Source organism: Camelus ferus, chromosome 15 (genome assembly GCF_009834535.1).
Source record: "Camelus ferus isolate YT-003-E chromosome 15, BCGSAC_Cfer_1.0, whole genome shotgun sequence".
Lineage (NCBI taxonomy): Eukaryota > Metazoa > Chordata > Mammalia > Artiodactyla > Camelidae > Camelus > Camelus ferus.
This window is the reverse complement of record NC_045710.1, coordinates 1,933,481-1,959,808: the sequence shown is the minus strand read 5'-3', so window position 1 is coordinate 1,959,808 and position 26,328 is coordinate 1,933,481. Positions and strand designations below refer to the sequence as shown.

Genomic DNA, 26,328 nt, shown 5'->3' with positions numbered 1-26,328 from the left:
CAATTTCCTCCCCTTCCCAGCACCTGGCAACCACCGTTCTGTGTCCACCTCTCTGAATCTGGCTACTCCAGGGACCTCATGTACGTGGAATCACAGGGTGCTTGTTCTTTGGGGCTCGGGTTATTTCGCTTAGCATGCCCTCGAGGCTCACCCACGTCACAGCATGTCAGAATCTCCTCGTTCATAAGGCTGAGAAATACCCCATTGTGTGTACGTACACATTTGTTTATCAGTTTATCTGTTGATGGTCACAGGTTACTTCCATCTTTTGGCCGCTATGAATATGGCTGATAAGAACATGGGTGTACAAGTATCTCTTCGAGACCCTGCTCTCAGCTCTTTTGGGCAGACACCCAGGAGTGGGATTGCTGGATCATTCATATGGCAGTTCTGTTTTCAATTTTGTGAAGAACCACCCAAACTATTTTCCATTGGTTGTACCATTTCCCATTCCAAGAGGGTACAGGGGTTCCAATTTCTCCACATCCTTTCCAGCACCACTAATTTTCTGTCTTTTTGATAGTAGCCATCCCGATGGGTGTGAGGTCTCAGCCTTTCAAACCCTACTTACTCCTAAAGACACAGCTGCAGTCCGCACTCCGCCTGAAGCCTTCCCGAGACACTGCAGCCTACAATTGCCCTTCCATCCTCCTGAGCTCGTAACGCTGTTTGCTTAGCTCCGGGAATTTGAGACAATGAGACGGCATGAGCAAGAGAAACAGCAAGGACAAGCCAAGCTCCCTGCGGCTGAAGCTGAGGCACCAAAATGGGAGGGCGTTTGCAGCGCTTGCTACGTCCTGACGCTGGGCTAACTGCTCTTCCTACCCGACCCTCCGACAGCCCCGTGGAACGGCTGCTGCCACGTGCTTCACGGTGCAGCGAGGAGCCTGCGGCTCAGACAGGAGTGACGCCTGCCCCCGACCACACCGCAGGTGAGCTGAGAAACCAGGACCAGTCGAAGCTGAAATGCTGGGTCGACGCTGGCGGGTGGAGGCCACAGAGTGAAACAAGGACTTTGAACCCTAAAGCAGTATTTGTTCCTTTCCGTGAGGAGCTTCCAGGAGCAAAAGTTGCGTGCATAGTTCTCCTCGTAGTGAACAAACTCAAGTAAGGAGACAAGGACTATGATGCAAGATGTGTGTTTTTCCAGAAAAAAACACTAGTGACTTTCAGCTGATCTCTGGGTAGGATTCCTTTTCTTCTCTCTGTCAACACTTTCATCAGTCTTCCAAATTCGCTGTCCTTCCCTTTTACAGCTGGACCACTCTGAGATCCAAAAGCAAGATTATTTTAGAGTCAAAGTTACATATTCTGGAGAAGTTTCTCATCCAGCATAGTCAGTTACTAATCTCCCCATTTATTACATGTTCACTTAGTAACTATTAGCTATAAACAAGTCAAAATGACCAAGAAAAGGAGCAAAAGCCCCTGACCCTGTAACGTTTCCCAGGGAGCGCGGACTGGTGGCTGCTCAGGGACATGAGTGCATGCGCCCCCACGAGGAAGGCTATTCCCTGGTCCTCCCCAAGCAGGACACGGAGGCTGAGCACGAAGACCGTGGAAACGCAACACCTTGGTTTAACCTCCACAACCACCGGACGAGAGACAGGTATCAGCCGCCCTAACACACAGACAGGGACACCGAGAACCAGGGGAGAGACGGGACTCGTCTGCACTCACTGTTAGAAGGCGACACAGCCAGGAACGAGCCTGGCCCCTCCACATGAGCCCCTGAGGACGGAGGTATTCCCAGTGCTCGGCACCCAGGCTGCTGGACTGAGCCCATCTCAGAATGAAAACAGCTCAGATCGTAATGCCAGCTCCTCCGTGACTACATTAGTGGACACTTGTGGAATAACGCAGGATGTAAGAAAAGGTACAATGCGTACAATTACAGGAAAAGGTAAAGAACATCAGAACTCACAAAATCACACAGAAGCTTTTCTTTCCATGTAGGGAAACTTGAGACAATTCTACTCGTGAGCAGAAATCGCCGCCAGTCAAGGTTAACTTGGGTGTATTACAAGACACAGAGAGACAGAGTAAAACAGGGGTACTTGGGAAAGACTGCCCACAGGTGACCCTGAACTGCTTTCCACCAGACGATGCAGTAAGAGAAGGCTTGTCACTGTCAAGACCCACTCACTACGGGGACTGGACCACGACCACAGGAACTGCTTCAGCAGTAAGTAAAGAAACCCAGAATAAATCTATGATTCTAAACAATCTGACCTGTGAAATGGACAAAGATTTTCAGAAGGGACAGTTGCTGGGGAATGTTAGGGAAACGTTACTTGCTGGCAAGGGGAACGACCCTTTCTGAAGAACAGGTAGGCAAAGAATAAAACACTCGGACAAGCAATTCTGTCTTTACCAACTCACCCAAAATATGTTTTTAAAGAAATCACTTCTGAAAGGAAGAAAGCCGACCAAAAAGGAAGTCTTTCAAGTCAATGCTTAAGTTTGTAACTATGTTTTCATTCTCTTCAGTAACCTTGTTACTAATCCAGTCTCATTTAGAAAATCAGCTTCCGTTTCCTAGGGACACTGTTAACACAGATGTTGCCCAACCCAGAGTAAAAATTAAACTGTTTACCTTAGTTTCTCAATAGAAACTACACATTTCTTAAAAACCACTGGCAAAGTAGGAGGGCCACAGAGACTCAGATGTAAGGCAGCACAGCCCTGCTCTCAAGGGGCCAAGCCCGGAGATGACCGAGAGGAAACTGAGCAACTGTGGCCTCCACGCCCCGGGAGGCGTCAGATGGGAAGGGACAGAGGTGGAAACGCATCTTGGGTTTCTTGCTTCTTTCATTAGAAACCTCAGAAGGTTCTTGCTGGCCTCCCTGACTCTTCTAAAGGTACATTTTCTACAAACAATTCTTACTAATTATTGAGTGGCTACAAAACAATGTTTGAAACCTGTAGCTAAGACAATACACCCTAATACCCACTTCCCTCTCCTTCCAGAGCTAATATTCTGAGATTTGTCGTACACATTTTTCTTTAATTTTCCGCATTTATTTCCTCAAACAATGTGTTACTGACTTTTTTCAGTTTTTGACTTAATTTGCCCTCCCCACTTTGAGCCTTGAGGTTCATCCTGGGAAGTGGCGTGGGGCTGTGACTCACTCGTCTGTGCTGCTGATGCTCTGCTGTGTGACGGTGTCACAACCTCACTCTTCTGTTGACGGATGTTTGAGGTGTCAGGTTTTTGAATCTAGTGCTGCTATGAATACTCTTGTACACGCCTCCCTCTGTATGTCTGTGCAATGGATCACAGAGAATCCATCCCTTTATCAGATAACACCAAACTCTTCCCTAACTGCTTGTACCAATCCACACACTTAGTAGTGGTACGTAAATATTCTTGTTCAACATATTCACTACACTTGACATTGTTAGACTTAGATTTTTTTTTTTTATGGAAGGACTAAGGACTGAAGCCAGGACCTTGTGTGTGCTAAGCATGCACTCTACCACTGAACTCTACCCTTCTCCTGATATTTTTAGACTTAATATCAAGAATATATTAAAATTCTTTCAGATCAATAGGACAGTAAATGATCCAACAGAAAAATATTTGAAACAAAGATCCAGAGTGAAAGAGACCCACATTTCACAAACACATGTCCAGTGACTTCCTCAGCCATACAAATTGATTTTTCTAGGATGATTCCACTTTATACCCATGGTTTCTGTAAAATTAAGCACCTCTTTTCACTCTCACGAGTCCTGGTTGAGACAAAAGGGGTCCCCTTATCTATGTGTCATAGAGGAAGTTCTACACATGGGCACCATAAGCACTGACTGTGAATGTTACAAACAGCAAATCCAAACAAAATACTGCCCCCTTTCCAAAGTCCCCAAAATAAAAATCTGGAACAACCACTGCCCAAACACAGCATAATAAATGAAGAAATGGTAGTATATTAAAATGGAATATTATACAGCAGTGAAAACGAACAAGCCATCCCATATTGAAGGCATCAATGTCTAAATCCCACAAACCTAATTTGGCAGAAGGAATGGGGAGAAATATAAACAGTCTGATTTTCTACACAAATTTCAAAACATGTCAATTAAACTATATACTATTTTAGGAATACAAAAACAAAACCACGGTGATGATACTACCCAGTTCAGTTGGGGAGGGGGTGGAGGTGATGGCAAGGGAAGGTCTGACTGGGGAGGGACATGGGGCGTCCAAGCCATTGGCAATGCTGACGGTAGAACACTGGGTCGGGGTCACACTTGACCATCATGTCTTCCATGTGTATTACATCCAAGCTTTATATTTCATAATCTCAAAATGGAAAAGCATGTGTATCCGTCCTTGATTTCTGTGTGATATAAAATCTTTGCTTCTTCTACTATTGGCTTAATAAAAATTATTAATAGACATGATATAATGGACATGATTTTAAGCTTATTATGTCAGCATCAAAATGCTTGCAAAGAAATCCGACTTTCTCTTTGTCCAGTTGAGTGCTTTGCACAATGAGCTTAACTAGCCTTAAAACATCTTTTAAGTACTAACTTTAAGTGGCTTAAATTCACTAAGAACAATGAAAACTGTTGCTGTTCCAGCTCCCTTTCTGGACATAAGACTCCGGAATTACAAATCTTCGACCTGTTTCCATGAAAGAACTATGCATGTAGTAGGGATTTAAGCATATATTTAGAAAAGCCCTCATGTAAAGAACACCCAGAACAGATCAAGCATTTTACATGTTTTCTCACTTAATCCTCAGGATCAACTTATTAAGTATCAGCTTGATCACACAGCAGAGAAAACCAAGTGACTTGCCCAAAGTCACAGCACCAGTACTTATGTGACAGGTGTTCCTGCTTCGGCTCTCCTTGTAAGGTTGCCGGGATTCATTCTGATTCAGAGCTGCGGATGAGGCAGAAAGAGCAGTGAACACAGCTCTGAATAACTGTCGGAGTCCTGGCTTCACTACTCAGTAAAGTGACCTTTAAAAATGATTAGTCTCGGCTTAGTCCTGGCTTCCCCATCTGTAAACTGGGATAATGAGGATTAAACAGCAGCTGATGCACAAGGAGGTTTTAAACTGTGATGAGCTGCACATACACAAACACAGCCATTACAGCCTTCATGATGACGCAGAGTGGTAACACTGCCTCCGACCAGGGACCATCCTGTTAGAAGTCACAGGATGTCAGGGTTGGATGAGTAGTGTGAGGGCTGTATCATCCTACCTGCAGTCCTCTATCCCTTCTCCCAACCCACCCATCACACAGAGGGCCTAACGCACTGCCTGCCACCCACTGCACTCTTCTAAACTTGTAAAAAGAAACAAGGAGTAAAGCATTTACATCCAAAAGATACGGTGTCTTCCAGTAGCCATAAAAAGCTATGAACTGCAGGTCCAAGGAAGTGTGTCACTGGGGTTAAACTCTTGTGGTAGAGGGTGAGAAAAACAGGCACAGAGCACATCTTTGAGCCTGATGCTTATTTTTAAGTAAGAAATGTTTCCAGTCTTCACAGTGTCTATGCTCTATCAATCACTTCCGTCCTGGATGTTACTCTGGAACGGATTAGCCAACACTGACATGCTTTTACACAAACCATCGCATTTTGCCCTAACAATACTGAGTCTGGTCCGGTGGGTTACGGTGAACTTCTAGCTACAGAGGAGTAAACTAAGAGAAATAAGTCACTGAGCGCCACAGCTGGGACCTGGGCCGCAGACCCCTCCTGAGCTGTCCGTGCCCAGCACCGGGGGCCGCCCCCGAGAAGGGCACACACGGAAGGCCTTGCTGCAGACCCGGCAGGACACGGGCGCGGGGCTTGGCCAGGCCTGCCAGGAGGCGGTGCGGCAGGAGGGAGAGAGGAGACCCCGGGGAGGAGACCCCTGGGAGGAGACTCCCAGGAGAAGACCCCGTGAGGAGGATCCGGGCAGGAGACCCCCAGGAGCAGACCCCCCCTAGGAGAAGAACCCTGGGAGGAGGATCTGGGGAGGAGACCGCCCCCAGGAGGAGACCCCTGGGAGGAGGATCCGGGGAGGAGGACTTCGGGCGGAAGACCTGGGGAGGAGACCCCTAAGCGACTGGGCCTGAGGGCCGGCAAGGCTGCAGTTAGGGACGGCACGACCCCCTCCCTACAGCCCGGGCCCTGTCCTCACCTGCCACCGCCCCCCTGGGGTGGGGAAAGGGTCACTTGCGGCTGTGACCAGGGTCCGGGGAGAAGATGGAGAAAGCCGGGAAGGAAAGACTCGAATCCGCGCTTCCGGCGGCTTCTGCGCTTGCGCGCGCCTGCTCCCGCGCATGCCCAATGCAGGAGCCGGCCTCCCAGCGCGTTTCCGGTTCGCGCCGCAGCGGGCGGGGCCTGGGTCCGGAGGCGGGGCATGGGAGGAGCTAGCCTACCCCATTCCTGGGAATGCGGAGGGAAATTGTTCTGACACACAGGGATAGACAAACCTGTGGCAGAGGGGCAGCTGGAAGGGAGATGGTTACTCTCTTTTTACTCCTGGCCAAAGCACCCTGGAAATACTTATTTTCAGGGATTTGTCTTTGCGCCTTTCTGTATTTTCACCTTTTCCTGCCATGCATCTGTAGTACTTGCGTAATAACAACGGTAAAAATGGTAATGATACCGATAGTAGGTGGATTTAATCCAGCAGTATCAAGGTCCTGCGTTCTCTTAGCGCTGCTACTTCATCTTAGGCAAACGGAGCCGGCTAGTAGGATGCCCGTGTCTGTGCTTTTGCTTCCTTGATTTCTACCGTAACCACACAGATCTCCTGTTTGTCCGACGGATGCTCATCCAGCCTAAGTGCCAAGCACAGCGCTAGGCGCTGGGGTACCAATGAGCCAAACAAGACCTAACATTTCTCTCCTTTTTTTAAAAAAATGATTTAAGATACTTTATTTCTGACAAATAAAAGTATGTATTTACGTGTACAATGTGACGTTTTGATATATGTATACATTGTGAAATGATGGCATAATGGGACTAATGAACTTAACAATCACCTCATGTATTTCCCATTTTCTGCGTTTGTGGTAAGAACATTTGCAATCTCCTTGTGGCAAACTTGAAGTATAGGATACATTATTAATTATGTCTCCAGAACCTGTTTATCTTGAGTTTGTACTATTTGACAAACATCTCCCCAGGCCCTGATAAGCATCATTCTACTCTCTGTTACAAAGAGTTCAACTTTCTTTTTTACATTCCATATGTAGGTGGAATCATGCTGTATCTCCCTTTCTTATTTCACTTAGCAGTGTCCTCTAGGTTCATCCACGTTGTCACAAGTGACAGGACTTAAGGGCTGAATAACATACCATTGTGGTTGAGTTGCATTTCCCTGATGACCAGTGGTATCCAGCATCTTTTCACATACCTGTTCCAGGCCTAGTTATTTGTCACAAAGATTAAGGGAAGAGAAAAAAGTTAATGGTCACACAGATGATGGAGAGGTGCAGGGTCCTGGAAACCTACGGAACCCGAGTCAGTGAGGGAGGGTCAGTCGTGGCATTTTGGGATTCCACGTGATGTCATTCCTGTCTGCCAAGGGCACTGCCTAACGTCAAGGCAGGCACTTTGGCAGTATTGCCTGTGAGGGGAAACTCTCAGCATGACAGTCCTTCGAGGCCCAGGGACCCCAGGGTCTTCCCACCAGCCTCCCTTTGGAGGCAAACGCTGCCAAACAGCGCCAGTGGTTCGGCGCCAGGCATCACGCATCACCCTGGCATCGGCAGGGGATCCTTTTGTCATTGCACACACTGCGCTGGGCGCCTGCGGACACGCAGCAGCCTGGCCCTTGACCTTAGGGGTCTGGGCCGGGCCAACCTGCGACTGACAGACCAGGAACATACCCTAGCTCCCAATTTACTACTTTCGTGCCCGCAACTGTCACTTAAGTTTGCAGTGGCGCCGGGAGAGTGCTAATGCTATCCAACCACGGTGTCACAGCCGCAGGCGAGCGAGGCTTCCGGGGGCGATGGAGCAGGGAGGCCTCCCAGCCACGGGCTTCCCGCCCCGTCCCGGCGGGTCCTGGCCAGGTCCTCCTCTCCCGGGCCTACTCCCCGGGACCTGCGCACCTGAGAGCCCGGATGGGAGCCAAGTGGGCATGCGCACGAGCCCGGCGCTGCCGCGATTGGTCGCCGGCTGGGAGCGCGTTGATGACGTATCAGGAAAACACAGGAAGTGACCCTACGGGAGCCGGGCTGGTCACAACGAGTTCTGGTTCGGCGCCGCCTGGGCGGGAGGGAATGAATGGGCGCTGAGCTGGGGGCGAGCCGGTTCTGGAGACCTTCCTCAGGTCTGCGGGCCGCCGCAGCATGGAGGACGACGCGCCGGTGATCTACGGCCTGGAGTTCCAGGTGGGTCTCAGGAGGGCTCCGCGGCGGCCGGAGCGGCGCCCCTGTGTGGCCTGGGGCAGTAGGCCGTGGTCCTGCCGGACGGGCCAGGGGCCTGCGTGACGCGGGGCGGGGTGGGGGCGCCGCGGTTCTGCCCGCCGCCCCCGGGCCTGGAGCCCCGCGCCGCCTCCCGCAGCCCGGCCGCTCCCTGTGGCCTGACTCTCACTACGCAGCCGGCCTGTTTACTTGTGCACCTTTCCTCCGCCGTCGGGCTTCCTGGAGCCAGGCGCTGCCTGTTTTTTGTTTTAATTTTGACACAACATTAAATCTACATTAAGAGTTGCAAAGATACACGGAAAGTTGTGTACCCTTCACCCAGTTTCCCTGAGTGTTGTCATCTTCCAGGGCCAGTGCACACTGACCAAAACTTTGGAGTTAGCATTGGTACAGTCTGGTTAACCGAACCAGACTCTTCGGATTTCACCTGTTTTCCCACCACTGTCCGTCCTGTTTCCTTCTCGTCCTGTGTTCTCCAGTGCTTTTAACCGTGACCATGGCAGGGAAGGTGCACAGCGAGTGACGGTGACATGAGTGGACCCTGTAGTGTAAGCAGTGGAGTAAGGATGCAGGGAAAGCAAGAGAGCCTGTGTGGCTGAAGGAGAGGGAGAGTGGGGTAAGGGATGAGCTCCAAGGGCAGGTAGGTCGCATTGAGTGGGACCTGTTACAGCCCTATACTGGCTTCCGTCTTTCCAAGTGGCTTCAGAGGACCTGTTATATATGCTTGAGGCACTGAGGGACAGTTACAGAGAAATAAAAACAGTTCATCGCCACATGAAGTGCCTGTTACATAATTGTGTGCGGCAGATGTGTCTTAACAATATGCATGATTTCTGCTTTCAAGAAGCTTACAGTGGGAGAAGCAGCAGTGTTAGTTACTGAAAGCCTGTATGCCACTGCAGCTCCCGAGGTTTCAATCCCAGCTCCAGCACTTACTCTGTGACCTTGGGTCTCAATTTCCTTGTGAATAAAATGGGAAAATGAGCCGCTACCCACTGTGGCTGTTGTGAAATTAAATGAGTTAATACATTTAATTCAGGCACCTAGAACAGACCCTAGCACCTAAGAAGCATTCAATAAATGTTGTTCTGGTTATTGTGAGGCAAAGTTCTTACACATAAACTCCATACAAGGCGGTATCTAAGTGTCCTAGGAGCCATGAACTACTGTGGGGTTTGACCGCTGGCTCTGTCCCATAGGACTGGTGCCTTAACTTCCAGTTGTTGAGAACATACCTGTGTTTCAGGCACTCTGCCTAACAGTGCACAGATATTTTGTTTAATTCTCACAGCAGTCATATAGGGAGGTGTTATTTTTCCTATGGTAAGAGGCTGCCTCACTGGCAAATGATAGAGATTCTAACCTAGGCAGGCTTTAAACCCAAACCGACTTCAAAGCCTCTTTTCTTTTTTTTTTTTAATTGAGTTATAGTCAGTTTGCAATATTGTGTCAACTTCTGGTGTACAGCAGTTTTTCAGTCATACATGAATATACATATATATTCATTTTCATATTCTTTTTCACCATAAGCTACTACAAGATCTTGACTATATTTCCCTGTGCTGTACAGTATAAACTTGTTTATCTATTCTATATATACTTGTCAGTATCTATAAAGCTTGAACTCCTAGTCTGTCCCTCCCTATCCCCCTCCCCCCGGCAACCACAAGTTTGTATTCTATGTCTCTGAGTCTGTTTCTGTTTTATATTTAAGTTCATTTGTCTTCTGTTTTTTTTTTTTTTTTTTTTTGGTTTGTTTGTTTTAAGCCTCTTAACCACAAAGTTACACTGCTGTCTCCTTAACAAGGTGCACGTGGGGGTGTGCACACAGGGCGCGTGGGGGAGATAGAAGCTTCCCTGACCTTGTGCATCTTCCTCTGTTGCTACTTCATAACTTTTTGATCTCCTTAAGAAATCTCCTAAATAACCTGGAGGTTTTGATCTTCAGTGTCGGATCTTTAAGGAAACAAAATGTCGTTCCCTGGCATTCTGACAGATCAGTGGAGTGGATCCTTACCTTCGACATCAAATATTTTATCTGAATTTCTTCTTTGTCTTAAAAGAAGTAACTGATTTTTGCACTTATTTACTTTGGACAGCTCTGTGGGCCGTGACTTTCTTGAATCTGAAGCACCATTACTGCAGTAAACACAAAAGAGCTAGAAGTTATAGTGGAGGTTTGGTTGTCAGTGATGTTAAAATCACTTTGGAGAACAGTTTACGTAGAAGATAAGGATCTAATTATTGAAGGTGGTGAGGCTCGGAGGCTGAGATGAGGTACGTTGTGCAAACAAGAGACACATTCCTGTTTCCTGAGCACATTCCTGTTTTTGCAACATTTTGAATTGTGTTCACAATTTTAGTTCTTCTCCCTTTTGTATATTTAAAAATTTTAAATCAAGTAATTCTTATGAGTCGTTTAAGAAGTTAGTTGCTGTGAATGCAAGCAGTATTTCTCTCAATAATAGTAAAAAATAAATAACCGCCTTTCCTAATAACATCAAGTCAATGTTTGCCAGGTTGCGTGCTCCATGTTTTTACATATTTCGTTTCATTTTACTTCCACGGTGCCCTCTGAGGTAGGTTTTGTTATCTCCCTTTTACAAATAAAAAGTCTGAAACTAAAAAAAGAAGTTAATTGCTGAAAATCTGATTAAAATCAGCAGGCCCTAAACACTCCCTTTGCATCTTATCTGATACCCTGGGACAACCACTTTCAATGTTTTACAGCGATTTCTTCTAGTCTTTACTTGGCTGCTTTTATATCTTGGATATGATCTGGTGACGGGGCCCATGTCGCGTGAGGGTTTTGGCTTTTTCTACGCTCTCTTGCCTTCCCTCAGACTCCCAGTGTAGTTAAGTGCAATCTGTTGCCAAATCCATATCCAGGGTTCTGGTTTTTCTAGTTACGTACTATTGTCGACTGCTGATTCGAGTAGTGTTCTGTGACTAGTGCAGCCAGCTTTTCAGGATGTTTGCTCAGAAACAATCTGAATGTAAAGTTCAGTGTCTCACCTTATTTCTGTGCGCATGGCCTGTATTGCCTGGTTAATGCTGTGTGCCCGCCAGCGCTGGTTTCTCTTCCTGGAGTTTCCACTTCCTTGTCTTGTATCCTTTCGAGCCGGGTGCCTAAGTTCTTGTGTTTCTATTACCGCAGCCTGGGCGGGCGAGGGTGTGCTGTTCCTGTCACACTTACTTCGCAAGGCGATGTCTGAAAATCCCCACTAGTTAGACGAGTAATACTGTCAATCCTGGGCAAGTCCCAGGACCCTTTCTCTTACAGGAAGGGCAATTATGTTACAGGACTTACAGTCCCAGGGATCAAATAGGAAACGCTGCTTCCAAACCAGTGCACGAAGAGCCTGCACCTGAGCTGACAGGCTTGAGCACAAAGCCACACTGCAGCCTCCTTTACAGATTCGCTGCGCCTTCACGTACTGCACACGCTGTCCGTTAGGGTGTCTGTCTTTGTGTCCCTCCAGCAGCGGCTCTGTTTTCCGTCTCCGCCACTGGGTCAGCTCCAGGTCAGTCGTCCGGGTTGCCTTACTTTATCTCCTCCGGTCTTGGAAGGGCTCGTTGCTCCACTGAGTCTCGTGTGCATCCCCTGTGCAGTCACAGGTTCTGGCCCTCCTGTGGTGGCGTCTGCCCTATGTTTTCATCTTCTGAGGTCTTTTCCTGCTGTTCTGGCCTCCTGTCCCTCCCGGTGGTGCTGTTGCTGGGCTCCGGCTGCCTCCCTAGGTCACAGTCCCGTGACGTGCCTTCCTGAGCCGCTTGCAGCCCGATCTGTGTGCGTGTACCTGGGTGGGGGTGCCCAGGCCCACGCCAGGCTGCCAGGAGCTCCTGCGGCACAGAGTTTTGTTGAGTAAATTCTTGAGCTGTGACTTACCCCAAGACGGAGGAGTTTGGCAGAGCCCAGCTGGCCACAGTGCAGCCTCCCCGGAGCCCCAGGCTGCTTCCTGGGGAGATGCCCACTGGTGCCCCAACCTTGCTCGCATTCTTGTTGAAGCGTGTGTGGGAGCACTCGTTCCTGCTGCCTGCTCTCCCCACCCGCTCAGCATCTTCTCTGGGTCCTACCCTCTCCGCTTGGAGGCTTTCTTCTCAGGGTGCTTCTGGGTTAGAGATGTTCCCAAGTTTCAGTGAATATGGAGTTTGTGTTTCTGCTTTTCATTCTCCTTCCTGCTTTTGTATGATTTCCTTGAGTTTGAGAAGAGACGTGAATCCTTTAGCCCACCGTCTGAAAACCTGGGGTCCCGATTTGGCTCTGTGAGGTGGCGAGTGGAGGAGGAGCTGGAATATAGGGACTTGTGTCAGGAAAGCTGGTTGAGAGTGTTACCGAGTCCAAGCTTGGACTGTTTGTGGCGCCACAGGCCAGCTAATTGAAGGATGAGTTGTCGGGGCAAGGAATAGCGACTCTGTTTGGAAAGCCAGCAGACCAAAAAGATGGTGGGCTAATGTCCCAAAGAACCATCTTGCCTGAGTTAGAATTCATGCTGCTTTTATACTAAAGGGAGAGGGAGTAAAGGCGAACGTTTCCTGCTTGCGCTCAGCCTCCAGAGGGAGGCGTTAATTTCGTCCTTCCTGTGGTCATTCCCAGGTGGGTCTGGTCAGGAAGTTTCCTGTGAGCTAAACACAGGTATTTTAGCTTAACGCTCATCACCTGGGAGGCAGGGTTCCCAGAGTTGGGCCATTATGTATAATGTAAGCTTATAGGCAACATCCCTTTACTGACTAACTTGTAGTCAAAGCAATAGAATACAAAAGTTAAAGAAACAGATCCATATGGGGTCAGGTTTGTTCTTTCCTATCACAGTAGGTCATAAAAATAGGATTTCAGCGAGAAATGGTGTGGGTGACGGTGGGGATGGAGAGGAGGGGGAAGGGCCGGGCCACGTGGGCACTGAGTGTGATCGGTCAGGAGAGGGGGGCCAGGGCACTGAGTGAACTTGGGGAGCAGGTCTGGGGGCACTGGGCTCAGTGTGGCTGAGGGACAGAGATGCCCGGGGGCCCTGTCATGGAGCTGGCGAGCGGGGCATGGATTGACATTTGGAAGCCACCCACCACTGAGTGACCACAGTGATACCCATGGGGAAGAGGGGAGAGTCAGGAAGGAGAAGGGGGTCAGGGAGGACGGCAGGGGCGGGGGTGATGGGACACAAAGGGCTCCTTATCGGGGGTCTGGGAGCTCGAGCACGGGCTGTGGGCCGGCTGTGGGTGTGACGCCGTGACCCTGGGGCTGTGGGGAAGCCAGTGCCGTGGGAGAACCGCTTTCTGTGCCTGAGCCAGTGTGAAGTCTGGCGGCGAAGGGGAGGGGAAATCATAGGTGATCATGGATGTCCAGCCTCTGGGACCGCAGAGGCCTGGTGTTAACTACCACAATTATCTGTGAGTGACTATGGCCAGGAAAGGTTTTCTGATTTTAAGGACCCACGTGACTAGATAATTCCGTATAATCTCTTCTCAAGATCCTAACCCAATCACACCCTAATCACAGCCCCTTTGCCGTGTACATTAGCACATGCATGGGGCTTGGGGCAAGGATGTGCACATGGCGGGGGGGGCTTCTGCTTCCCGCAGGCGTCAGAGCGTGGGCTGCGGGGACCTGCATGGTCACAGCCGTGGCGGCTCTGAGGGAGCCGGCTCTGAGCGCGTGAGCCCGAGGAGCTGGTCCCAGTGCAGCTGTGTCTGACTCTGTACACCCTCAGGCCTGGCCTGTGACCACGGCCTGGTCTTGGCTGGCCCCTCCTCCGGGGTGGGTCCCGCACGTTGTGCACTGAGCCCCCAAGCCTGTCAGAAGGCCTGCTCGGCGTCACCGCTTGGCCACGCTTTCCAGACTGACACGCGCCTCTGGGTGAAAATGGCCCGTCGGTCAGGCCTCTCTCTCTGTGCTTCCCTGCCTTCCCGGGATCTTGCTTTTCCCAACTGTGGCAGCTCCCTGTAGCCCTGAAACAGACTCAGGGTTCTTGGCTCTGCGGGGACTTGGCGTACACCACCCGCTCTGTCATCACCGGGAGCCACTTTCTGCTCCTGTTGTTGAGGACTCATTTGTTCAACCAATCTGGGACCTTTGGAAAGTAAATACTGGTTTTGTTAAAAGCACAGTGTACATCGTCATTGCTTAGTTCTTGTGCCCTCTTACTGCCATTTCCAGACACAGCTCTGAAGTGGGATTGTCGGGTCATTGAGTGGACGGGAGCTGAGGGCCGCTCGTGCACGTTCCGAGCGCCTTGCGGATGCCTGGCGCCAGCTGCTCCTCCGGCGGCAGCAGAGGAGGGGAGTGCCTTTTCAGTCTGTCTGTTAAATCTGACTTCATACATGTGTGTGCCTTTTCCTTCCCCCCGCAGGCACGTGCTCTGACACCTCAAACTGCAGAGACAGATGCCATCCGGTTTTTGGTTGGGACGCAGTCTCTAAAATATGATAATCAGGTAACTATTTCTGACAAATGTATACATGTTCAGCACTAAGCCTGTTCTTAGTTTTATAACCATTTTGTTCTTGATTTTTCAAGCAACGTTTGAGAAAATTAATGCCACACACGCGAAATAAAACTTTCACTGGGATTTACATATCCAACTGTACGTAATGATTAAATTAAATAGTTTAATCTTATTCTGTGTAACATTACTGCTGCGGGTTTGTGGTTACATAGGATTTACTGTGCAAGTGACTGGAGAGCAATTGGGCTATGTGGTCAGCATCGCCCCTTCGACCCCGGCCAGGGGTGGCCGCTTTGATTGCTCACAGCACTCTATCTAGCTGGGCCTGTGTGAGGCCATGGCCCACCTCAGCGTAGCACTGCAAGCTGTCACTGCTGGTCATCCACAGAGAGTACCAGTGTGGCCCATGTGCTGATCCGGCCACCATGGTGGAACGGATGTTAGGTACCCACACGATTGAGGTTCAGGCCACGGCTGGACACAGACGTGCGCCCTTGTGCGAATGGATTAACCTCGCTGGCCTTCATTTTCCTCCTGGCTGACAGATAGGTGGAGCCATGTACCGGTGCTGGGGGCGCTGTGAAGGTGCACCTGCCTTTGATCCTGGGAAATGCACAGGAGGTCGTGTCGCGTGATGTAGGCCCCCGGCCAGTTACCACGGCCGCTTGCGGGGAAATGGCGTTAAACTCGCTGCCTGAGAATACTCGGTGCCGGGGAGGGCGTGGTGACGTCCTCACTCTCCCGAGTTGATGAGGGGGTGTGTATTAGCGTTGTCTTTTTGACAACTAATTTGATGATGTGTATACCTAAAGCTTCACAAGTAAGTGCTCAAATTATTTAACCTGCAGTTCTTACACCCAAAACATAGAAAAAGCTTTCTATACAAGGCATATTATTGTAATGGTACGTGTGATGGCGAAAAAATTAGAAGCAATCACATTGTGCAAACATTTGGATGATATGAAATTCCCATTTATAATGGCAGACTCATATGGTCCAGCCTGGTTGAACCTGGTCACTCACAAGCGTCCCAGCCTGAAAATTCTTAGTTGACTCAGTGAGATGTGAAGACCGCATGTGCTGTGTCATCGCTGAGAAGAGAGTGGATTATACTGCAGTGTGTACAAACAGCGACTCATTGCATTGTGCTCCTGAAACTAACACCGCATTGTGTCAATCATACCTCCACTAAAGCAGTAGATAAAGGACAGAATGAATCTCTGCGTAGAATAAAGACTGGGAAGAAACAGGTCCAAAGGGCTCCAAGTTCGAGCTGTGGTCGTCTTCAGGGGATGCGGGTGTTTGTGACAGAAGTCCTTTCTTTGTGATTCCCAGTTTTCTGAACGTGGATGGATGTGCTGTCACTTTTCTCCTGGAAAACATCAGATGGGAGTGAGCGGCTGTCTCACAGGGAAAGAGGAGACCCAGGGAGGCTCCATGAGTCCGGGGGACGCTGCCTGAGGGGAGGGGGAGGAAGACTCGCCAAATGACGGACAGGGAGCTGGTGCTGGAGGCCCAGCTCCTTCCTCTGGCGCAGCCCCCTGCCCGCTGAGCGGGTGGGCGGGTGTCAGTCAGCCCAGAGCTTTTGTCCAGGGCTGGGCCAGGCAGACCTTGTGAGGGGCAGGTGCTACTCCTCCACCTGGCCCTGCCCGCAGGCCCTAACTGCCTCTTTCTCGGCCACTTCCTTTTCAGTTCCTCTCAATTCCGAGGCTGCACCATTGCCCTTTTTTGGTAGAACATTCTTGAGAATAAGGAAGAAATTATTGTTATTACTTAATAAGGGACGCTTATAAGATTTTCCTAGAAAATATTAAAAGCTAAGAGAAACTCATGGGTTAAAACCAAGATGAGGCGATGTAAGGCATTAATTAATAAGGGACTCTGTACCTGGTTTTCTCAGCCAAAACTCTCCTGCATGGCTCTGACACTGAGAGAGGATCAGCCCCACGTGGCGGGAAGTGCTCTGCTCTTCCTGAAATCCTTTGTGGCGTGAGATCAGCCCAGGCTGGGCCCAGGCTGCAGGGGCCCCTGGGTTGTGGCCCTGCCATGGGAGCCGTGATCGTCCGGGGGGTGAGATCGGCCTCCTCCGACAGGCGTCGTTCACGGCTCCGCGTGCCGTGGAGCGGGCGTCGTTTCTGCGAACGGTCCTGGCTTCTAGGACACGGTCCTCGGACCTCAGACCTCGGACCTGGGGAGAGGGACGTTTCCATTGTAAGTGAGAGGCTTTGGGCCTCCTTCATTCCCGGTCTTAGCAACGCGACTGCCCAGTGGTAAGGTCTGGGAGAGCAGAGTAGTTGACTTTAACAGGGACAGATTCGCAGCTGTTTGGAAGCCCTTCCTGTGTCCTCCGCAGTGCAGCGGCCCCGAGTGCTCCGCGCGGGCCTGCTGCGTGCCCTGTCGCCCCGCTGCTCTCCCACTGCGCACTCAGGCCTGCAGCCTCCGGCTCTGGGGACGTCTGCTGGCCACAGCTGAATTAAAGGGGGGAAGACGAGGCTTCTAACTTCCCGTCTCCACACTTGAGCTGCAGTGTCTTTTGTCTGTGAGTGCCGGTGCGGGGGACAGGAGATGCTGGCATCGTGCTGGTTTCCGGGGAAGATGCGAGTGTGGCCAGGACCCACGTCCTTCCATTCATCCATTCTTTCATTCCCTCAGCAGGACTTGCTTAGTGCAGTGACCGGGCTCCGAGTCCTGCCACTGTCCTGTGCGGGGCACACAGAGGCACATTCGCGCTCGAGCTGAGCTTCCGATGACACGGGGATCCAGGGGGCGGTAACTGCAGCGACACTTAGGAGAGGGGCGGGAGGGGGCGCCCATCTCCTGCCGCGGGCTCCGGAGCCCGCATCATGGAGAGGCACGGCCGCCTGAGCAAGGCCGCGGGCTCTGGTGAGCTCGTCACTTGCAGGGAGTGGGGGCCCTGTGCTTTCAGGGAACTTTGGCGCCTTCCCTGGGAGGAAGCTGGGGTGAGGGGAGGCTGAGAGGAGCAGGCGGGCCGGACCGTGTGGGGACACGTTTGCTGGAGACACACGTGGCACACCTGTCCCTTTGCACGCGGGACACGCGCGTTTCCCCTCATACACGACACGTGGCCTCTCACATGCGATGCGCCTGGGTCCCTGCATATGTGCGTGACACGCTTCCACACGTGACGCACGTGCTTCCTCCCACATGCGACAGGAACATCTCAGGTGATGCCTGCGCCCAAGAGAGGGGCCCTGGGGAAGGGCTGAGCACAGCACTGGTGGGTCCTGCGTCTCCAAGAGGACAGGTGTAGTGTCCCTCTGCTTTCCAACAGTGTTCTTAAAAGATGACTGCCAAGTGTGCCTTAAGGTGACGAAGACCATCTCACTAACGTCCCGCCTCCTTGCCCCATCCCATCCCCACTCAGAGCCCTGGGCTTCTTTGTCAATTCCCCCTGTGTCCTGTCCCCGTCCACAGTGTTTGTTGTGTGTCCCTGTCTGCAGTGTCGTCTGTGTGTCCCCGTCTGCAGTGTCGTGTGTGTGTTCTGTCTGCAGTGTCGTCTGTGTGTCCCCGTCTGCAGTGTCATGTGTGTGTCCCCATCTGCAGTGTCGTGTCCCCATCTGCAATGCCACAAGAGATAAAGAGAACCACAGTGACAGTGGGTCCTGGTCCGGGAGCCCCCAGAGGACTGAGGGCCCAAAAGGTACCCAGGCAGGTGAGGCCCTTCTTGGGGTTGGGGTTCCCACACCTGTGTCCTGGAAAGAGCAGGTGCTGTTGGCCCCATTCCCAAACAGAGGGAGTCGCCTTCAGCAGTCACCTGGTTTCCAAGGCGACCCTGTGGAAGAAACATCTACTCTGCTCTCCACCTCCTCCCCTGGCATAAACATGTCCTTTAATTATAAAGCATGTGCTCTGCTTGTGTGTGTGCATGTGTGTGTCCTAGGGACTTGCTGTGCATGTGGGACTCCCACAGGCCAACGCCCCTGCCCGCAGCACCTGCCACACCATGGGAGCTGTGACAGTGGCATCGCGTGACCGCCAGCCTGGCCTCCCCCCACCGCCTCTGTCTGAGAGCAGGAGCTCGGCCCTTCCTGGGGCCTAGGGGCTGGCTGCTCGGACGTCTGGCCCCTGGCTTGGCCTCAGGCCGTCAGCTCCTTCCAGGCAACTATTCGTTCCCCAGAAAGTGCCCGGCACCTGAATCACGACTACTTAATTCAGCTCTGCTATTTTTCTGAGTTTAGGGGCTGTCGTGGTGGCTAGCCTTTCTTTGTCTGGCAGACTGCTTTCTTTTCTGTGCCTTGAATTCTGCCCCGGGCCCGCTGTGCTGGGAGCAGGACGAGTCTTTCCTGTCTCCGGGCCCTCCTCCGGGAGGAGGGCGGGTGTTCCTCCCATCGTGGGGAAGCTCAGGGAGAGAAGCCAGGAGCCCCTGGGACCCGGGCCCGGGCTGCAGGGCTCTGCTTGCTCCTGTGCTGTGCCTTCCCCGAGGATTTTCTCTGCTTCCCCCGCGTCTTGGGTAGACGGGGTGGGTGCCAGGGGGACAGAGAGGCCCGCCCTCTCTGCACAGCCAGTGAGGAGGCGGTGCCCCTGGAGGCGGGGGCCGCACGCTGGCGCTTTCTCAGGCGGCTGTGTGCCTTTGTGGTTTGCTTACTTGTCCGTAAGTGTGTTAGTGCCATTGTTCTGTGTGTGCGCTTCGGCCGAGGGTGGTTCTGTCCAGGCGCCCCTCTAACGTCACCGGCCTCTGGTGCCGTGTCTGCTTGTTTTCGCCCTGTAGCTGTGTTTCTCCGAGTTGCTGCCCCTCCTGTCCAGTCCTGGTGTGTCTTGTGGGTGTTCTGAGGACAGAGCCGCGGGCCCAGGGCCCTCTTGCTGCCTGGCTCGGAGCCGGTTGTCATCGGATGGATGCATTTTAAGGAAAGTCACGAAAATTGCAGTAATTAGGCCTGTTTGGCAAATGCACACAGTTTTCACATGGAAGTCCTCTGATGCCCCGTGGTGTTTTTGGTGTCCTGTTATACATCCTCAGACAAATGAACCAGGTTTCTTTCTGGTGTAGTTTTTCCTCCGTCTGGAGAAGTTACATTGCAGGATGGCGTAGCTCGGGTAGAGCGTGTGCTAAGCATGCACGGGGTCCTGGGTTCAATCCCCAGCACCTCCATGAAAGAAAAAAAAAAAGAATTAAAAGAGAAAACCCAAGAAGTTATGTTATCCAAGAACCCTTGGCCTGGGCATCCAGTAAATTCCATCCGAGTCATTGGTCTAGGTGTCGGGGAGAATCGGCTCAGACCCCTGGTGGCGTGGCCCGTGGGGGTTGTGAGGGGTAGGTCCCCGAAGCTGCCCTGGAGCCCCGGCGGCCCAGATGGGTTTGCACTGTGCCGTGGGAGTTGCGGAGGGTCCGTCTTTGCTTCTGACTGAACACGCTGGGCCGGTGAATGGGGGTGTCTATGGGCCTTTCCTGGCTGTGCCTGGAGCCCTGGTGTGTGTGCCTGAGGGCCTGGGGCGTCCAGGGCCCCTTCCGCCCGTCTTCCCTCCCCTCTCACTTCAGGGACTGCTCACCCCATGTTGTCTGAGGCTCTGGCCTCCCCTGCTGATTACGCCCCAGTGACCCATTCAGGTCCCAACTTCCTCCAGCCCCTGACCATCTTGTCACTCGCTGTGGGGTGAACGCTTGTGTTCCCCCCAAACTTGCGTGTTGGGACCTAACCCCAGGTGATGGTGTTAGAAGGTGGGGCCTTTGGGAGGTGCTGGGGCCCTGAGGGTGGAACCTCATGTGGGGTTAGTGCCTCATATAAGGGACCCACAGAGCCCGTTACCCTCCCCATGTGGGGCCACAGTGGGAAGATGCACGTCCGTGGTCCAGGAAGAGGGTCCTTACCAAAATCCGGCCACGTGGGCACCCTGGTCTTGGATTTCCTGCTTACAGACGGAGACATGCCCTTGCTGGGCCCCGGGAGGTCGTGGAGCGTGGGGTCGTTTTCTCCTGGACTCCAAGCCTACTTTGGGCGTCACAGATGGGACTGTTAGCACACTGGGGCTTATTTGCTCCAGGAAAGAGTGTTAATAGGGATGGGTAAATGGCAGTCACGCTGTGGGCATCGTAAGCATTGGGAAATGTGTAGCATATTTGATAACTCTCGTTACTTTGGCTTTAGCTGGAGGATCAGTGTGTGTTTCCATTAGATCAAAGAGATCTTAGAAACGCAGTTCCCTCAGTTCACCTTCAGAGGTAACACTGAAGCAAGAGCCCAGAAGGAGTCAGTGACCGCCCGGGGCAACACAGCCGGGAAGTGGCCAGTCCTCCCTGGAACCCAGCTCTCGGATTCCGCTCATCACTCAGCACATCCTGCCGAGGCAGACGCACGGCAGAGGAAACGGGCTTCACAGGACTGCTGCCGTGAACCGGGAGCAGAGCAAACTGGGGATGTGAGACCGAAGGCGGGGCTTGCGGCCAGGCGTCCCCACCTGCCGTCCAGGCACACCTGGGCAGCTTTCTCTGAGCCCTGATTCTCCAGGATGGGGGAGACTTGGTCAAGCTCATCTTCACAGGCTTCCTAGTAAGTTTTATAACTGCAGCTCCTAAATTTTTATAGCGTGTCATCTATGCCCTCAGCCCTGCACTGGCAAATCCAACTTTAAAATTTTGATAATGTCAAAATACATGAGTTTGAGCCTCATCATGAGCCGTTAGAAGCATTTTCAGAACTCGCAACGGTGTGAAGAGTTGAAAGCAGCCTTTGCACGCGCCCAGGTGAGCGCGCGTCTTCCCGCCCCCCAAGTGGACGCGGGCTGCGCTGCCTGTCGCGCCCCACTCTCTCCTGCCCTCACCGTGATCGCAGTGTTTTCTCCATTATGTCGCTCGTTTCAGGAGCTGGCCTGGAACCGCATACATTTATGCAGCAAGGACGTTTCTTTGTGCTGTGTGTGAGCCAGGGGCAGCGTGGGCCCTGTGAGGAGACAGTTAAGTACAGTCTCTTCTTTCGGAATCAGGAACTGTCCCATCTTCCGCTGACCGGCTGCAGTGCAGAGCCTGGCCTTGCAGGGAGTGGGCCCCCCAGGCTGGCGTGGGGCCCCCTGTGCACCCCGATGGTGTGGGATTCATAGCATGTGCTCTGGAATCCTGTTTCCAACGGAACAGACCTCCAACTCTGTAACTCGGTCTCTTCGCCGTGATCGTGGCTGATAATGAAGTGTTACACGGGGCTCTTTTAAGGATGAGAGGAAGCCGTGTGCGTGGAGTTGCCCGGTGCCTGTTGCATTTTGCGTATTAGCCGTCATTCCTTTGATCTCTGTTTGTTTGCAGTGGTGACGTCTCGCCATGCTTTCTGAACGTGCCTAGCTTGAATCATCTCACCACGGTGTATTCCTTGGACCTGTCTGTGAGCCTGTGTAAATGAGGACTGTGGAAAAGTCTCAGGGCTCTCAAGCTTAATGAAGAAGGTTGAGGACTGTTATCAGTGTCAGATTAGGAGAGATGGTCTTGGCAGGATCTTGACCCCCAGCCCCCAAACCCCGCCCCTGGCCGTCTGGGTAGGGGCCGATGTCAGTGTGCCTGAGAGTGTAAGAAGTGAACACAAGGGAAGGCCTGTTTGGTTCAGGTACCAGAGCCTGGTTGGACAGCAGTGCTTCGTGTCTTCATGACAAAGAAGGGCTTTCTGATGAGGCTGTGGGAACCCGTCCCCGGGCGGGAGCAGGGCTCTGGAGGAGTGCTGGGCGGCAGAGAGGAGGTCAGATGTCAGGCCCAAAGGCTGGCCCTCCAGCCAGGAGTCAGAGCCCGTGTGCAGGGAGGACTGGGGAGGATGGCGCCCTCACCTGGCACCCCCTGATGTGGCTCACCTGGTCCTCAGAGCCCGCCCACGAGGACTTCTGAGCCGGAGCTCGAGTGCTCCCCCGTGTGGTGGTCCTGGTGCTGCTGGGCGTCGCAGAGGGAGGGATTTGGGGAAAGGACAAATGGTACATTTAAGTGCATCCTTTTGTAAGTGTCACTGAATTTTCTGGTAAGTAGGAAATACCAGATGCTTAAGAAAATAATTTCCTGTTCCCTCAACAACATAAAAGTTTTTCCTGATTTGTATATTGCTTTTTAGTCTGTGTTCACATGTGACTTTTATAATTTAGAAGTTGTCCACCAGGAACATTTCCAAACCCACTGTGAAAATTGCATTGGGCCATGAGTGTGGGGAGAAGCTGACTGAAAACAGTTTTATGGATAAAAACATTAGTAAGGGTTTTAATCTCCCCACTCTGCCCAAGAGAAGGGAGGGGGCTGGCGGTGGGGCTGCACCACGTGGGATGCGCACGGCCCCCAGGGATCCCAGGAGCTCTCGGGACACTGAGGCTCAGGATGTAGGCGGCAGTGGCGGGATTTGAATTCTACGCTGAGTCCAAAGCGACCCCTCAGGGGCTGGGCTATTTTCACATGAGGACCCGCACAGGAGGACGCGACAGCCACCTTCGCACCCACAGAATGGAGTGTCATGGAAACGGCCTCAAAGTAGCATTAATGTTTGTTCTGATTGCAAAGTTGTGCATATTAATCATGAAACCATGTCAAACATAAAGAGAAGCCACCGAGAAGTAAAGAAAAAGCAGCTGTAACCGCCCCCGCCCAGCTCACTCCCTGGCTCTCCCGGGCAGGCCGGCCTGCCTGTAACCCGCGAGGGCGTGCAGCTCACCTGCTGGTCGGTGCCCTGGAAGCGTCTGCGGTGGCCCTTCCCGCGCACCGGGCCGTGTTTGCGAGACACTGAATGGCTTCACGGTTCCACGTTACAGTCAGACGCCACGGTCTGTTTGAACAGTCTCCTGTTGCCGGACGCTCAGGTGGCTTCTAACTTGCATTACGATAATCAGCGCCACAGTCAACATTCTTGGATACAAATCTTTGTGCACATCCACGATGGTTTTCTTAGTACACATTTAGGTTTTGAACGTTTAATCTGTGTGTTTCCCGGTGACTTGGGTATGTATGAGAAGTTGTGAACATCATTTTCGTCCCTCTGGAAGTTACCCAGAAAAGTGCGGTGGCAGCTCGCCGTGACTCTTCGCGTGGAGGCCGAATGTCTCGCCGCCATGATTGATGCTGTGTAAGTGCTGATGGTTGCTGGCCTCGTTTTGGAGACGAGGTTTGAGATGTGCTGACGTGCAGCCCCTTCACCTCTTCCCCACCTTGGTTGCTCCCGATGTGATTTGAGTTCTGTCCACTGGGGACAGGGTGGGCGGGGTGGGGCCAGGCCTGGCCTCATCAGGCAGCCCGGTTCTCCCCCGACAGCCGGTCTGGGCGTCCTTGGCTGCTTTGCATGGTCCTGGCCAACTCTGGCCCTGCCCCAGCCATGGCCCAGCCAAGCCAGTCGGGGACAGAGTTTTTGGTGTGTCATTTCTTCAGCAGTGGATGTGGCTGGGGGTGGTGTTCTGTAGTTTGCAATCTTTTTTCAAGTCTTTTTTTGGGGGTTGGGGCAGGTAATGAGGTTTATTTACTTATGTTTTAACAGAGGTGCTGGGGACTGAACCCGGACCTCGTGCCTGCTAGGCACGTGCTCTGCCTGTGAGCCACACCCCCCACACCTTACAAGCTTAATGCTATATAGGGTTTCGTACCCGTCTTTTGAGAGGAGTAGAGTCAGATGAGCTTAAAGAAGGTATCCTGTCTGTGTAGGAAGAACAGAAGTTGACTGGAGAGCTGAAAAGTGCATCCGAGGCTTCTGGGTCGTCCCGTGATCCACGGAGGCCCGGGGAGAGGGTGCGACTCTGACCTGCCCCTTCCTTGTGTTTGCAGATCCACATCATAGACTTTGACGACGAGAATAACATTATCAGCAAAAACGTGCTCCTCCACCAGGTGGGCGAAATCTGGCACATCAGCGCCAGCCCGGCCGACAGAGGCGTGCTGGCCACCTGCTACAACAGGAGTGAGTACCCGGGGCCCGGGCGCCGCCGGGGGTGGGGGGCCAGCCCGGGCTGGTCTGGCACTGCCGGCCGGCAGCGGCACGGGAGCGCTGAGTGTGCTGTTGGGGTGCGCGCTGCGTTCACCGGGAAGCGGGCCACCATGGTACACAGAGTGACAATACGCGGTGAAGCCGCAGCCCCGGCACCGGAGCTGGAATCACAGCTGCTCCGGGAGCACCGAACCTGGGGCAGGGGGTGATGCCGGAGGCCACCATTGATGGCCTGAGGCCTCCCGGGGGACGTGGCGGCCCTGTGGTGACTAGCTGCGCCCTCGGGGGGTGGCTGCCTTGCCTGTCGGTGCGCGTGGTAGCAGCGTGGAGGTAACGGCCTGTGACTGTCGGGCTTCCTGGCACACGCGTGCTGTGTGTCCTGACAGCCTCCCCCTGCCTCCTGCTGCCTGCACTCCGGTCCTGGGACCTCTGAACGTGGTGTCCATCCAGAGCCTGTGGCCCTGAACTGGCCACACCCCCGCTCTGATTCTCCTTCCTCTGTCGTTGTCAGTGTTCACATCCTGGCTTTAGGGGAAAAACTCAGTCTTTTTCTGTTAAATAAGCCAGAATAAGATCTCTGTGTGTGTTTTGCTGTGTAGTTTCTGAAATGCTTCCCTCGCTGACCCCCCGCGGGGTAGTGCCCGTAGTTTCTAGACACTTCGTTGTGACAGGTTCTGTGTCCTCCTCCCTTTCGCCCTCGAGCTTCAGGGCCGTCTCACAGGGTAGCAGCGTGGTTACCAGGAAGCCCGTGTCTGGGACCCTGTGCTCAGACTCTGCTTTCATAGAATTCTGCATTTTCTTTCCACTTTAACTTCACCCCCACCCACCTTTAACACACCTTTTCTTTGGAGAAAAATAATTGTCTCCTGAAAGGTCTTTTCCTCTCTGTGTTCTTCACCTCTCAGCCTCTGAGCACGCCATTGCCCTTGCGGAGAGCAGCCCCCGTGGGCCCCCCCCTTCTCTCCCGCGTCGGGGTCGGAGCTGTTTGTTTCTCCTTTGTTGCCTTGTCTCCGGTGAACTCGGCTACCACCCAGAGGCTACGGTGGCTGGTGGTCCCACCGTCAGTCTTCCTGGAGCATGTTTGGGAGGGTAACCTACTTTTGTATTTTTGTATAAACAGCTATTTTTTTCCAACAACTAAGAATACATGTTGATTTCCCACATAGGTGGGAACGGTCCTCTCCTAAAGCTGTGGCTGTGTCCCCCTTCACGTGTAATCCTGGACTCTTCTCTGTGGGCCTTACTGGGAGGAAGGAGACAGGAACCACAGCAATGTGGCTTCTACACGGTGTCTAGAAACAGCCTGCTCTGGAGTAATCTTGGAATTGATACGTGTTATAAATAACAGGGTTTAACTTACATCCGTTATGGCAACATGCAAACTAGTAGACGTCTGCACCATGATAAGCGCAGGGGCCGCACACCCACCCACCCAGCCTTGTAAATAACCGGGGAACTGGAGTGGCTCCCCGCTCATGTGTGTACGTACAGGTGGGCAGCTCCCTCCCACGCTGTGCGGGCTCCTGCCCCGGAGGGGGCGTTAGGCCTGGCACAGGCTGGCCTTTCCTCTTCGCACCGAACAGAGCGAGATGGGGTGGAGACGACAGTGTTTCGTCTTTTAT

The 26,328-nt window shown here is 52.4% G+C and overlaps 2 protein-coding genes across 5 annotated transcripts in view; one reads left to right on the top strand and one right to left on the bottom strand.

Moving 5' to 3' along the window:
- Positions 1 to 7,336, bottom strand: part of TRAPPC12 (trafficking protein particle complex 12) — a 54,479-nt gene extending 47,143 nt beyond the window's left edge. The window contains exon 1 of one of the 3 annotated variants that reach the window (XR_004326084.1): positions 7,315 to 7,336. Coding sequence is in view for 1 of the 3 variants with exons in the window: in XM_032496951.1 (XP_032352842.1) it covers positions 7,315 to 7,317 (3 nt within the window). In the remaining 2 variants the exon portion in view is untranslated. Of the gene's footprint in view, positions 1 to 6,149; positions 6,281 to 7,314 lie in introns of those variants that run through there. The other 2 variants (XM_032496951.1, XM_032496953.1) reach the window with 2 other exon arrangements.
- Positions 7,337 to 8,173: 837 nt separating this feature from the next.
- Positions 8,174 to 26,328, top strand: part of EIPR1 (EARP complex and GARP complex interacting protein 1) — a 77,739-nt gene continuing 59,584 nt past the window's right edge. The window contains exons 1-3 of one of the 2 annotated variants that reach the window (XM_032496950.1): positions 8,174 to 8,355; positions 14,730 to 14,813; positions 24,547 to 24,679. In XM_032496950.1, coding sequence (XP_032352841.1) covers positions 8,314 to 8,355; positions 14,730 to 14,813; positions 24,547 to 24,679 — 259 coding nt within the window. In that variant the 5' untranslated portion in view covers positions 8,174 to 8,313. The remainder of the gene's footprint in view (positions 8,356 to 14,729; positions 14,814 to 24,546; positions 24,680 to 26,328) is intronic. The other variant, XM_032496949.1, reaches the window with a different exon arrangement.